The sequence below is a fragment of the Panicum virgatum genome, chromosome 7N (genome assembly GCF_016808335.1).
Source record: "Panicum virgatum strain AP13 chromosome 7N, P.virgatum_v5, whole genome shotgun sequence".
Classification (NCBI taxonomy): Eukaryota; Viridiplantae; Streptophyta; class Magnoliopsida; order Poales; family Poaceae; genus Panicum; species Panicum virgatum.
In genome coordinates, this window is record NC_053151.1 from 1,188,165 (window position 1) to 1,201,974 (window position 13,810).

General features: G+C 47.4%; 1 protein-coding gene across 1 annotated transcript; it reads right to left on the reverse strand.

Moving 5' to 3' along the window:
* Positions 1-12,249: 12,249 nt before the first annotated feature.
* LOC120681722 (meiosis-specific protein PAIR2-like) lies at positions 12,250-13,192 on the reverse strand. The gene is made up of 3 exons (XM_039963345.1): positions 13,106-13,192; positions 12,803-13,001; positions 12,250-12,317 (listed from the first exon to the last, which is right to left on the reverse strand). Exons 1-3 carry the CDS (start codon positions 13,169-13,171, stop codon positions 12,265-12,267), a joined length of 318 nt encoding a protein of 105 aa, XP_039819279.1. The 5' UTR covers positions 13,172-13,192; the 3' UTR covers positions 12,250-12,264.
* Positions 13,193-13,810: the final 618 nt, after the last annotated feature.

Sequence of the window (13,810 nt, forward strand, 5' to 3'; positions counted from 1 at the left end):
AAAAGAGCTGGGCCTGTGTTGAGTTTTGGGTTGGGCTCTCTCTCTTCTAAATCTTTTCCTTCCCTTTATTCTATTTCTAGTTCAAACAAAGTTTGAATTCAAATACAAATTTGAATTCAAACCACACTCAAATAATTGAAACTATGCACCAGCATGAATGCAACATTAGAAGTAAACCTATGATAAAATTTTAATTACTTATAGAACAAAAATTTAGATTAAATGCAAGTCTAACACAATAAACCTTAGAAATTTAAATAAAGCCAATTAAATTTATTAATAAATGCTGAAATTTAAATTAGGGTGCTACAGACCCTACCCCCTTAAAGAAATCTCGTCCCCGAGATTTAGCTGGGCTGGCTAGCAAAAAGATCTAGATATGTCTTCTTTAGCTCATCTTCTCGCTCCGAAGTAGCCTCAGCTTCACTGTGATGACTCCACTGAACTCTGCACATCTTGATGCGCTTGTTCCGAGTAACCCTTTCTGATGTCTCCAGAATCTTCACCGGATGCTCAGTATAAGTCAGATCTTTCTGGACATCTACTCCATCCAGTGGTGCCTGCATCTCGGGTACTTGCAAACACCTCTTCAGCTGAGATATATGGAAGACATCATGAACTCCCGAGAGGCTGGTGGGCAACTCCAGGCGATAAGCAACTTCGCCTTTCCGCTCTAGCACCTTGAATGGCCCCACATACCGAGGTGCTAACTTCCCCTTGACATTAAACCCGCGGATTCCTCTCATCAGAGACACCTTCAAGTACACATAATCACCGACACTGAAAGTCAGGTCTCTCCGTTTGCCATCAGCATAGCTCTTCTGTCTGCTCTGTGCAATCCTCAGATTCTCTCGCACAGCCTGAACCATCTGCTCTGCATCATCTATGATCTCAGGGCCAAAGAGCTGCTTCTCACCAATCTGATCCCAATAGAGAGGAGTCCTGCACTTTCTGCCATACAATGCCTCGAAGGGGGACTTCTTTAGACTAGCCTGATAGCTGTTGTTATATGAGAACTCCGCATAAGACAGGCACTTATCCCAACTAGTACCATACTGAATAGCACAAGCTCTCAGCATATCCTCCGACACTTGGTTGGTTCTCTCTGTCTGCCCATCTGTCTGAGGGTGATAAGCCGTACTGAAACGCAGCTTCGTATCCAAAGAATCATGAAGCTGCTCCTAGAACCGAGAAGTAAACTGAGACCCTCTGTCAGATATAATCTTCTTGGGCACACCATGCAAGCAGACAATCCGAGAGATGTACAACTCTGCAAGTCTAGCACCGGAGTAAGTAGTGTTCACTGGAATGAAGTGAGCAACCTTCGTCAGACGATCCACTACTACCCATATGGAGTTGTACCCCTTCTGAGTACGAGGCAATCCAACAATGAAGTCCATAGTGATCTCCTCCCATTTCCACTCTGGAATCTTCAAAGGCTGTAACAGACCTGCTGGCCTCTGATGCTCAGCCTTGACACGCTGACAGGTGTCACAAATAGCCACGTACTCTGCCACTGAACGCTTCATCCCATACCACCAGAAACGTTCCTTCAGATCATAATACATCTTCGTGCTGCCCGGATGAATAGAGTATGCTGTATCATGGGCCTCACTCAGAATCAACTTCCGGAGATCCTTCACATCTGGCACACAGATCCGGTTCTTGTACCACAAGGTACCTTGATCATCCTCCCTGAAATGAGGAGCCTTGCCCTTCTTGAGCAACTCACGAATCTCCTGTAGCTTCTCATCATCTTTCTGATGCTGCCTGATCTCTGACTCTAGAGTCGGTACTGCCTCAAACGCTGCACTGGAGGTATGATGCAAGAAGCCCAGACTCAACTGCTCGAACTCCTCGCATAACTCTGGAGGCATCTGGAAAGCCACGGCCATGTTGACATAACTTCTTCTGCTCAGAGCATCTGCTACAACATTGGCCTTCCCCGAATGATAGTGAATCTCCAGGTCATAATCCTTGACCAACTCTAGCCATCTTCTCTGCCGCATGTTCAGCTCATTCTGCGTGAAAATGTACTTGAGGCTCTTGTGATCAGTGTAGATATCACACCGCTGTCCATACAAGTAATGCCTCCAAATCTTCAGAGCATGCACAACTGCGGCTAACTCAAGATCATGAGTGGGATAGTTCAGCTCATGCCGACGTAACTGCCGTGAAGCATAAGCAATCACTCTGCCCTCCTGCATCAGAACACACCCAAGACCATCCTTCGAAGCATCACAATATACCGTGAACCTCTTGGTCTGGTCTGGCAGAGTCAGGACTGGCGCCGTAGTCAACCTTTTCTTCAGCTCATCAAAGGCCCTCTGACGCTCATCAGTCCACACGAGAGCCACATTTTTCTCCAGCAAAGAAGTCAAAGGCTTCGCGATCTTGGAGAAATTCTCAATGAACCTCCGATAATATCCAGCTAAGCCCAAGAATGACCTGACTTCCTTTACTGTCTGCGGTGTCTCCCACTCTAGTACATCCTTCACCTTGCTCGGATCAACAGCAATGCCTCCCTGAGAGATAACATGACCGAGGAATGGCACCTCGTCAATCCAGAACTCGCACTTGCTGAACTTGGCATACAACTGATGCTCCCTCAGTCTCTGCAATACGAGTCTCAGATGCTCCTCATGCTCTTCTTCTGTCTTGGAGAAGATCAGAATATCATTAATGAAAATCACCACAAAGACATCCAGATAGTCCATGAAAACCATGTTCATCAGATGCATGAAGAAAGCCGGGGCATTAGTCAAGCCGAAGGACATGACCGTGTACTCATATAGCCCATAGTTGCAGGTGAATGCCGTCTTCGAAATATCCCCAGGATGGATCCTCAGCTGAAAATAACCCGAACGAAGATCAATCTTCGAGAATATACGGGCACCTCGAAGCAAATCAAAGAGATCCTCAATACGGGGCAGTGGATGCTTGTTCTTGATAGTGACTGCATTCAGCTCCTGATAATCCACACACATCCTCTTCGAGCCATCCTTCTTATCTACCAGCAATAATGGAAAAGCCCAAGGAGAGAAGCTGCGACGGATATAGCCCTTGGCTAGCAACTCATCAATAGTCTTCTTGACTTCTTCATGCTCTATAGGTGCCATACGGTAGGGCCGCTTTGCGATAGGAGCTGTGCCAGGCAATAGATCAATACAAAACTCAATGGCGCGTTCAGGCGGCATACCTGGCAGATCATCCGGAAAAACATCCGGGAATTCAGACACCACGCGAATACCGTCCGTGGGTCTAGCCTCCATCTGATGAAGAAATCCAGAAGGCTCCACTGCACTGATAACAACCTCTTGGTCACTGGAAGCTGATAGCAAGACTGTCCTCTGAGCACAATCTATCCGGACTCCCCACTTGGCCAGAGTCTCCATTCCCAGAATGACATCAATGCACTTGATGTCTAGCACCATCATATCAGTATAGAACTCTACTCCTCGCAAGGAAACACTGACTCTTGGGCAGTAAGTGTGAGACCTCAACTGTCCTCCCGGTGAAGATACTAACAGGCACCTCTTTAATGTGCTAGTATGAATTCCATGATGCTTGACAAAAGACTGAGTAATGAAGGAATGCGTAGCACCAGTATCGAAAAGCACTGTAGCTGGATATGAATTAACCATGAACGTACCAATAACCACGTTGGGAGCTTCGGCCGCTGACTCGGCCGTCACGTGGTTCACTCTGCCCTGAAGTGGCGCCCTGGGCTGAGCTGGGCGCCCCTGCTGTCCCGCCTGCGCCTTCCGGGGGCAAGCGTTGGCGTAGTGCCCCAGCTGGCCGCAGTGAAAGCAGGTGCGAGGGGGTCCCTGAGCCTGCTGTCCGGTAGGAGCTGCCGGACGTGGAGCCTGCGGTGCCGGTGGAGCAGCACGAGCCGGAGGTGCCGGTAACCTCTGGCCCTGCCCCGCCTGCTGCTGCTGCTGTCGAGGCGGGTACTGCTGTGGTGGCCTCTGCTGGTACGGCTGAGGAGGCCGGTACTGAGGCTGCTGGTACTGCTGAGGCTGCTGGAGGCGAGGACGAGTGTTGCTGCCGGAAGCAACGGGGACAATCTTCCTCTTCTTGTCCTCCATCTCCAAGTGCTTGCGCTCAGTGTTGAGCGCGCTGTCAACCAGATGGTTGAAGTCGTCGAAGCGGAGGTTGAGCAGCGCGTACTGGAGGTAGTCCTCAAGACCCTCCATGAAGTGCTCCTGCTTCTTGCGGTCATCCGCAACATCGGCAGGGGCGTAGCGGGCAAGCTGCAAAAAGCGATCACGATACTCCGTGACCGACATAGTCCCCTGAAGTGACAAAGACAGATAGATATCGAAAGATTAACTCAAGATTCATAAGGATAGAACAAGGGGCAGTAGCTCAAAAGAAACCGCTGAATGATTATATTTAAGATTACCTGCTTCAGTGCAAGGAACTCCTTCTGCTTCATCTTCATAACGCCCGCGGGGACGTTGTGACTGCGGAAATGCTCCCTGAACTGGAGCCAAGTGAGAGACTCGCGGTCCTGAACTGGGTGGGACTCCCACCAGTCCAAAGCTGCCCCTCGCAGCTGTCCTGCTGCGTACAAGACGCGCTCACGATCATCGCACTGGGCGATGTCCAACTGGCGCTCCACTGCACGGAGCCAGTCGTCAGCCTGAAGAGGGTCAGACGTGTGAGAAAACGTCGGCGGGTGACCCCTCAGGAACTCAGCACGCCTGTCGCGAGGCTGCGGCGGTGGAGGAGGCAGAGGCTGAGTGTGAGCCTGCTGAAGAGCCTGAACAGTGTTGTTCAGGGTGGCCATCATCTGCATCTGGAGCTGGAAGTACTGCTCCGGAGTCAAAGGCGGAGGCATCGGGATCCCGGTCCCCTAGGTGTTCTGACCCTGGTTGTTCTGCCCCTGTTGGTCAGAACCACGCCTGGTGTTCACCATCTGATTTTGGACAAAAGATTTCACGAGTAAGGATATTGCAGGAATAAATTCAGATGGATATGATAACTCTTTGCGGAAAAAGACTCAGCCATGATAAAAAGTAGACAGGATAGAGTGGACTGTTTTACCCCCGACGATCTAACTCATTCTATTAATTAATTAACTTTAACATAAGAGTGTTTTTCTCTAAACAAATTTAAACTGCTAAGCTATACAATCATTCAAAAATCCAAATCAAACATGTAGCATAATAACAAGCAGACAATTTTCACGACTTAGCCGAGTTTAACATACAACTCGACTAACACAATGCGTCGCAAAACGTGCTATCGTATTATTATAAAAAGGTCACCTAGCTATACTCATGGTGGTCAGATGACTGATTCAGGCCAAATCTACGAAAACTATTCTTTAGAGAGAAAAATCAAGGCAAGAAGGGTAAAAGTTATAGAATTCAAGGGGTATAATAATAAAATAGTTTCAGCAGGCAAGGATTGGAGATAAGAGGTCCTAAAACTCGACCAGTTCTATCTAGGCTTCGTCCTACAGTCGATACGGCTCTGATACCACTCTGTAACACCCGGTTTATAAAAGAACATAAACCGAGCAATCATATACGTGCCAGGATCAAGTCACACATATATACAACAGAATGAACAGCATATCATAGCACATATCACGTAAAAAGACATAATAAATCGAAATACGAATGTTATTTATTAAATTAATGACAAAATGTCTGATACAGCGGAAGCGAAGGGGAAGGGGCCGACAGGTGGGGCCACGGCGTCAGCGGGCGCGGGCGACGCGCGAGCGCGCGGTGCGCTGGCAGGTGGGCCTGGGGACGCAACGCGGGATGAGGTGGGGCCGGGCTGACTGGGACGCGGGTTGGGCCGGTGGCGCGCGCGCTTTGAAGCGGGGGCGTGCTCTGCTGGCAGCGGGCCTGTGCGGGGCGCTTGCTTCGTGGGCTGAGCGGATCGCGGGGCAGGCCGGGGAGGGGGAAAAAAGAGCTGGGCCTGTGTTGAGTTTTGGGTTGGGCTCTCTCTCTTCTAAATCTTTTCCTTCCCTTTATTCTATTTCTAGTTCAAACAAAGTTTGAATTCAAATACAAATTTGAATTCAAACCACACTCAAATAATTGAAACTATGCACCAGCATGAATGCAACATTAGAAGTAAACCTATGATAAAATTTTAATTACTTATAGAACAAAAATTTAGATTAAATGCAAGTCTAACACAATAAACCTTAGAAATTTAAATAAAGCCAATTAAATTTATTAATAAATGCTGAAATTTAAATTAGGGTGCTACAGCAACCACTCAAAAGTGAGGAACTAGATTGCAGGTCGGGCCCACCAGTGCCCTGATTGAATTTCTCCTGCAACGTCATCCCTTTCAAATGGTTCCACACGAAGACTAACATGTCGAGCCCAACGGTACCAATTCCTCAGCGAATTCATTTGAAGATCCTGCAGAACTCTAGAAAAAGGATGACATTGCATGAGAATGTCCATTAGGGCACCGGTGGGCACGACATTCTAGTCTTGGTGTGGATCGCTAAAAAAGGGACGACGTTGCATGAGAAATTCAGACAGGGTAGCGGTGGGCCCGATGCTAGAGCTCCACACCTAAACTAGTATGTCGGGCCTACCGGTACCCTGGTTGATGCTATTCTTGGTGTGGATCCCCTAGAAATGTACACGAAAACTTCCAGTGTTGGTGTGGAATTCAACCAGGGCACCGGTGGGCCCGACATGCTAGTTTTATGCAGAACCCTTGAAATGGGATGACATTGCATGAGAATGTCCATCAGAGCACCGGTGGGCCCCTTTTCAAGGGTTCTTCAGGATCTTCAAATGAATTCGCTGAGGAATTCAAGAAGTGCACCAGTGGGCCCAACATGCTAGTCTTAGTGTGGAACCCTTTAAAAGGGACGACGTTGCATGAGAAAATCAACCATGGTACCATTGGGCTCGACATGCTAGTCTTCGTGTGGAACCATTCGAAAGGGACGACTTTGCAAGAGAAATTCAATCAGGGCACTGGTGGGCCCGACCTGCAATCTAGTTCTTCACTTCCGAGTGGTTGCACATGAAGACTAGCATGTCGGGCCCACCGCTACCTTGTCTGAATTTCTCATGCAACGTCGTCCCTTTTTTAGCGGTCCACACTAAGAAATTCAGACAGGGTAGCGGTCGGCCCGATGCTAGTCTTCATGTGCAACAACTCGAAAGTGAAGAACTAGATTGCAGGTCGGGCCCACCAGTGCCCTGATTGAATTTCTCTTGCAACGTCTTCCCTTTCGAATGGTTCCACACGAAGACTAGCATGTCGAGCCCAATGGTACCATGGTTGATTTTCTCATGCAACGTCGTCCCTTTTAAAGGGTTCCACACTAAGACTAGCATGTTGGGCCCACTGGTGCACTACTTAAATTCCTCAGCGAATTCATTTGAAGATCCTGAAGAACCCTTGAAAAGGGGCCCACCGGTGCTCTGATGGACATTCTCATGCAATGTCATCCCTTTTCAAGGGTTCTGCATAAAACTAGCATGTCGGGCCCACCGGTGCCCTGGTTGAATTCCACACCAACACTGGAAGTTTTCGTGTACATTTCTAGTGGATCCACACCAAGAATAGCATCAACCAGCGTACCGGTAGGCCCAACATACTAGTTTAGGTGTGGAGCTCTTCAAAAAGGACGACGTTACAAGAAAAATTAAGACTAGGAACCGGTGGACCCGACATACTACCCTCGGTGTGGAACCCTAAAAAAGGAACGACTAAGGTATATTAGGGACTTGGCCGGCCGGTTGCGGTCGAGTGGCTGCCTTGCAGCAGTGGGTGTTCGGGACGGTGGCAGGCCCCTGGGGCCGCACCTCCCGGACTCCGGCCACTGTGGGGCGGTCGGCTGCCGCCGGCGATCGCCGACCGGCAGCAGAATCAGGACGCTGCGATTTGTCGGAAAAACTCCGTTTTTCGTGGCGAATCGCGGCTGCTTGTCAGGGGCTCGGGACAATAGTAGGCCCCTGTGGCCGTGCCTCCCCGACTTCGGCCACTGTCCGGCAGCTCGACCCGGTATGTGCCCGACCCGGGGTGTGACATGTCGGAACCATTATGCTTATGGCGTTCTTGTAGGCTCTTGTTGCTTGCCACTGGCTTCGCAAAACCCAAGGCCACACCGTCTACGCTCTTGGCCTCACGAGGGTTCGAGGAGGGTAACTGGCCCCAGCGGCCGAAAACCAGCTCTTACTTTCGACCACTGTCTGGAAGCACGACAATCGCGGCTGCTTTGCAGTGGCAGGGGCTCGGGACAGTAGCAGGCCCCTGCGGCCATGCCTTCCTGACTTCGGCCACTGTACGGCAGCCTGACCCGGGATGTGACAAATTTTGAGGGAGAATTGCTGGTTTTCGAGGCGAAATCGCACTCTTTTGTGTGGTTTGGCCTGTCACGTGCTCTGTGGACCTTCGGTCGCCGTTCTCGTGGTAGACTCACCGTGCCGAAAGCGGATGGATGCCTTGGATGGCTTGACTGTAGCGGCTACGCTGGCGCATGAGTTGTGTTGGACCTGTGTCTGCCGGGAGGCCCCCTGCCGTCGTGCGGCCGACTCCCGGCGCCTGTGTCCTGTCAATCATGTGGGCATTCGCCCATACTGTTGACTAGTGCTTGCATGCTGCTACCCGGTTCAGGGGAAGTTGTCTGTCGCACAAGCTATCCTCGTCGCGTGCGCCCTCTGGGCGTGTGACGCGTCGACTCAAAGACAACGTTTGGTGTCGTTGGCTCTTGTTGCTTGCCACTAAGGCTTCGCAAAACCAAAGGCCACCTCACCTACGCTGTTGGTCCCGGATGCTGCTCACATTATAGGATCGTGGTCCTTCAGTGCCCCGTTCCTCACAAAGTCTCTCGAAAAATACGACAACCGGGCCGGCCGTCGGCTCGGTTGACTCTCGTGGTCCGGTGTGTGTCGTGGCGGTTCCAGCTCGTCGAGGAGGATGTGCTACCTGGTTGATCCTGCCAGTAGTCATTGCTGTTCTCTCATGTCTCTGGTTAGTGCGTACCGTAGTTGTCCATGAGTCGGGTCACTTGTTCCTACCGGAATGAAAAGTTAACAGTTGTTTCGGAATGACCGGACGGTGTTCCAAACGTGTGAGTTAGGTTTACCTTGCAAGGTTGGAAACTCGATTCGAATCGTCCGTCTCTCGCGGATATTGAGACTGCTTGATCCCTTTGCCACACAAAGTAATAAGAGTAATGTTATTATGATCAATCTTGATGTTTGATTAAAGCTCTACCATGGTTGAGTAGAATTAGTTGCTTACATAGAATGGTTAATCAACTAGAATGTTGAAAGCTAAAAGGTGAAATTAAGGACCTACTCTTTATTGCTTTTCAGCAAAAGGAACACCAGAGCCTTACAAAATCCTGCATAGTCTAGCTCGGTGGACTAAGTATATCCGTTGACAGTTAAGTTTTACTAAGTATTAGTACACTCAGCCTTGCTGTTGAAACCTTTTTCAAGTATGAGTTTTGAGGACCAGATCGCTAGTCTGACTTGGCCCTGCTCTTTGCCTCCTGGCTAGTCAGTAGAATGAGATCCGTCTTCGGCCGGCAATGACCCCGATGAGTGATACCATGCTTGGGCTAGCTCGGTATACTTTTGAGACGTGTCGTAGCTATCGTGTTTTCTTTCTGCTGCTTTATCTCTGAACTTAAAACTTATGTCTTGTATAATGTTTTTCTGAAGTTTGGACCTGTAATAATACTTTGAACGTGTTGTAATAACTGCTTTGCTTGTGTTGTAAAATTTGTGGTTGTAATATCTCTGGACTCGCCTTCGTGCGGGGTATGTTTGTTCGATCCGAGATTCGGTGGTTGTATCGGGACGCTACCCGGTAGACCAAGAATTGTTCCGTTTGAAGTGCGTTTGAGCCGGTATTGCCTTTATGGTGATGGTCAGCGCACTTGAGTCGGGATAATTCAGGTGGTTCTGTAACAATGCGCGCAAGGAAGTGAAGGACGCGTTGTTCCTCGGGGTGCAGCGCGTCTTCGCTGTCGCGCGCAGCCACTATGCCAACATTCCATGTTCGAGACAGGAATATTTGAAGTTTTAATATTCCATGTTTCGATGAGGACACACTTTTGCGAGCTCTTGACCTATTGATGGCAAATTGGGAGTATCGAGTAGTTTTAGTTACATTTACTTTCATAAAGTGAACGGGGTTGGGTTTCTCTTTTAAAATTTATTATTCATAAAGGTATTTGTTCTTTTTATTCCACGAGCTAGGATTACTTTCGGGTGCTGCAAAAATTACCCAATGCAGAAAATTTACTTAGGCATTCATGATAAATTTTTAGCCAAAAACAGTAAATATAGCAAGCATGGAAAAAGATTAAAACCTACTATGTTGCTATCAACCACAAATTATAGAGAATGATTCCGAAGGTTTATGTAGCTCAAATTTTTACAGGGACTACTACAAAGTATACTCTTCTTACTATAATTTTTCCAGGATTTTACTTAGCGTATAACAGCAGTAACAAAATTAACAAAATAGGCATATGCATAACTAAGTTAATTTCTACCGAGAGTTCCTTAGGGTTTTTGTGTACCAAAATTTTACCATGGCTCATTCTACACCAAAACATGTTCCAGTAAAAATACCAGTATTTATTTTCTTTTATAACTCCAGTATAGCATTTACTCATTTAATAACATGTATAATTATTCAAACTAGATTTTGTTAAGAACACATGCTCAAACTTTTTTTACAGCATCTTTGCCAACCTAGTATGATTTCCAGGGACAAAAATATATTATAGCTACTAGGAGAAAATACACAAACAAATTAATGTGATAGCAAGAGTAATTCATTTCTCATGTTCTATTCAAGATCTGGTTCCCAAACTTTTCAGGCATGATTATATACTCAAGAACAAACTTTGGTATAAATTTCATATTTTTCTAACTATTCTAACTATATTCCATGATTTATGGCTATTTAGCAAGGATTTAAACACATAAATAGATAAACAGTTCTAGAAATACCCAAACTAGGGCATTGAAGTTCATTTACCAAATCTAACTCCTAGAAAAAGTTTCATGATCAGAAAGGTAGTAGAACTATCACAACAAAAATGTGAAGCTTCCTAGTAGATTTACAAAAGTGAAAGGTTTCATTCAGTTCCAAGGATGCATTGTTGTTCAAATTTTTACCAGGCAATAGATCTAGCAAGAGGAACATTTTGGTCAAAAATATTCAAAAACTCTAAGCCGGGTACTGACAATGGCCCCGGGCCCATCTTGAGAGAGGTACGAACCCGCAGGTGGGGCCACCACTGTGATGTGATTCTGTGCAACTTGGTTGCAACGGGCGCACGGTGGCGCGCGTAGCGGGAGTCTTGCCCCGTGCTTCCCATCAATCGGTCACTGCTTCATCACGCCTCTACGGCTTAATGACCTGTGGCCCCCACGCGTAGTGCGTGTCACGCATCATACCTCTTACCCTCTTCTCTGAAGCAGCACGTACTGCAACCCAGGCTAGCACGCCCCGTCTCTTCCAAGCAGCCCACAACAGGAATAGGGGTAAGTCCCGTCTCTTCCAAGCAGCCCACAACAGGAATAGGGGTAAGTTGTTGTAGCATGAACTTGTTTTAAATTTGATTTAAAAATTTTAAGGTGATAAAAATGAGCTCTCTTGTGATTGATAGCTTATAACCTACAAAGCAGGTTAGCAACGGACCAAATGTGAAGATCCCAAAATCTAGCCGTGGGGGTAAAACAGGCACCCCCTATGAACAATCATAAATCTTATGAGGCAGTTGTGCTTAGCTTGTACCATGAAGAAGCAACTATATCATGTTGTAAGCTTGCTTAACTTAAGAAATGTTCTTAGCGTTGATTTAACTTGTGAGATGATCTTAATGCTGATTTATCATTCCAACTGTATCGTGATTTAGCACAATGCACATTCCAACGCAACAAAATACTGCATTCCCGTCCCATTGCACAGGCCGGACGCGCACGACAGGCAGCGAGCTACAGGTCCCTTGCCGTCTCCACTGCGACTCCCTCGTTGAGCCTCTTCATTGTCAGCTACTTGTACACGGCGCCCAGCGCCATCACCACCGCCGTGTCCGAGGACCCGGCCAGCGGAGATGCCACACCCAACGCGTCACCCAACAGCTCCAACACAGCATCCACGACCATGCCGGCACTGGTGTTGCCCGCCTTCGCCTGCTGCAGCAGGCGGCTGGCTGCACCAGACGCCCAGCCACCTGCTGCACCAACTCCTCAACTGTTGAAGCCCAGCCAGCACCTGCTACAACAGAGCTTGCGGTCCTCAGCCTCTTCGGGGTCGAGCCACCAGAGGGTCGGTCACTGCAGCACCGCTCTCTTCACCAGGGGAGGCAGAGTTAGGGTTTACAATTCCAGTAGAAAAAACATTCAGACTTCACCGATAAAGAAAAATTTAGAAATATCAGAAATATCATATCAAATTCAAACAAATTCAATTTAAAAAATGGCAGGATTTCCCTAAAATCCATCTCTAAGCCATCATACATGACAATTGCATATAACAATAAAGAAATAAGACTACATATCGCAACAATGTCATTTATTTTTGTTATTGCAGGTTGTAGAAGCCATTAACCATATTCAGTACCTATTAATATCAAAGGAAGAAAGCTGTCCTTTCCACTTAAGGACTAAAATTGCTACTTCCAAGTTGCATCAGAGGACCTATTGCCACTAAGCCAATTCTAGAAAGGCTTACCTGTTTTATTAACCACCCATTTGCCAGCTCCACAACTAAAATTGCTACTTCCAAGTTGCATCTGAGGACCTATTGCCACTAAGCCAATTCTAGAAAGGCTTACCTGTTTTACTAACCACCCATTTGCCAGCTCCACTGGATGACTCACCAACAGCTACCTCTGTCCCCTTCCCTTTGCCCTTTGTTGCAGCCCCATTGGAGCACTTATCCTGGGTAGATTGCATCTCATCAGCACCAGTTATGGACTTTTTGATTCCCTGTTCAAGCACTCCACTCTCCAGGGAACAAACAGGCACAGCCGGCTGCAAGGAAGTTTCAGACAAATGCATTCAACTCAATGTTGATCACAGAGACTCTAGGCTCTAATAATTCTTGCGGCTACTGGGAGACCAGGTTGTGGATATACCTCACGCACACTGGTAGGAGTCCTGGGATCCTTGTCCACTGCCACAGCTTCTTGGCCGCTCTGCATGGACACATTCTACTGCAGCTCTGGAAGCTCCCAGGTACAAGTAAGATCAGACCCAACTGAGTGGAGGCAACCTGTCATGGAGCCATCTCTCATTTCATGGACTGAAAAGAGAAGTAGATAGACATTCACAGAAAAAAAATGAGAATTTAGATAGCATTATGTCACTGAAGTAGCATGCAGATTCAGATTGCTGCCAACACTTACCTCTCAGAAGGTCGTTGCGCACAGATTCAGTATGCTCTGCATTGATTTTGATGGCCTGCATAATTTAACAGTATTTTGAATTGATAATGACAACATGAGTAGTTGGGTGCTGCACCAAAAGAACAGATTATATCTCAAAAAAAAAGGAACACGTTATATCTAAAAAAAACATTATGAATGAGTTGTGTCTTTCAACAAGAACATGCTTGTAGCATGGTGGGAAGTCCTCCAGTTGTGAGGCTACCAACCAGGGTTCAAACCCAGGTTCTCAAAAAAAAAGGCCCCTCACTGTGTTCCCTAAAAGTATTTGACTCAACCTGTGGCAACGGTGTCCCTGTAGGGGCAAGAGACTGCTTCTGGGTGCCTTTTCTCAACTTTTCAAACAATGCCTTCTGGATGTCTCTCTCCTTGGGTCGAGATTTTTATTCTCCTTTT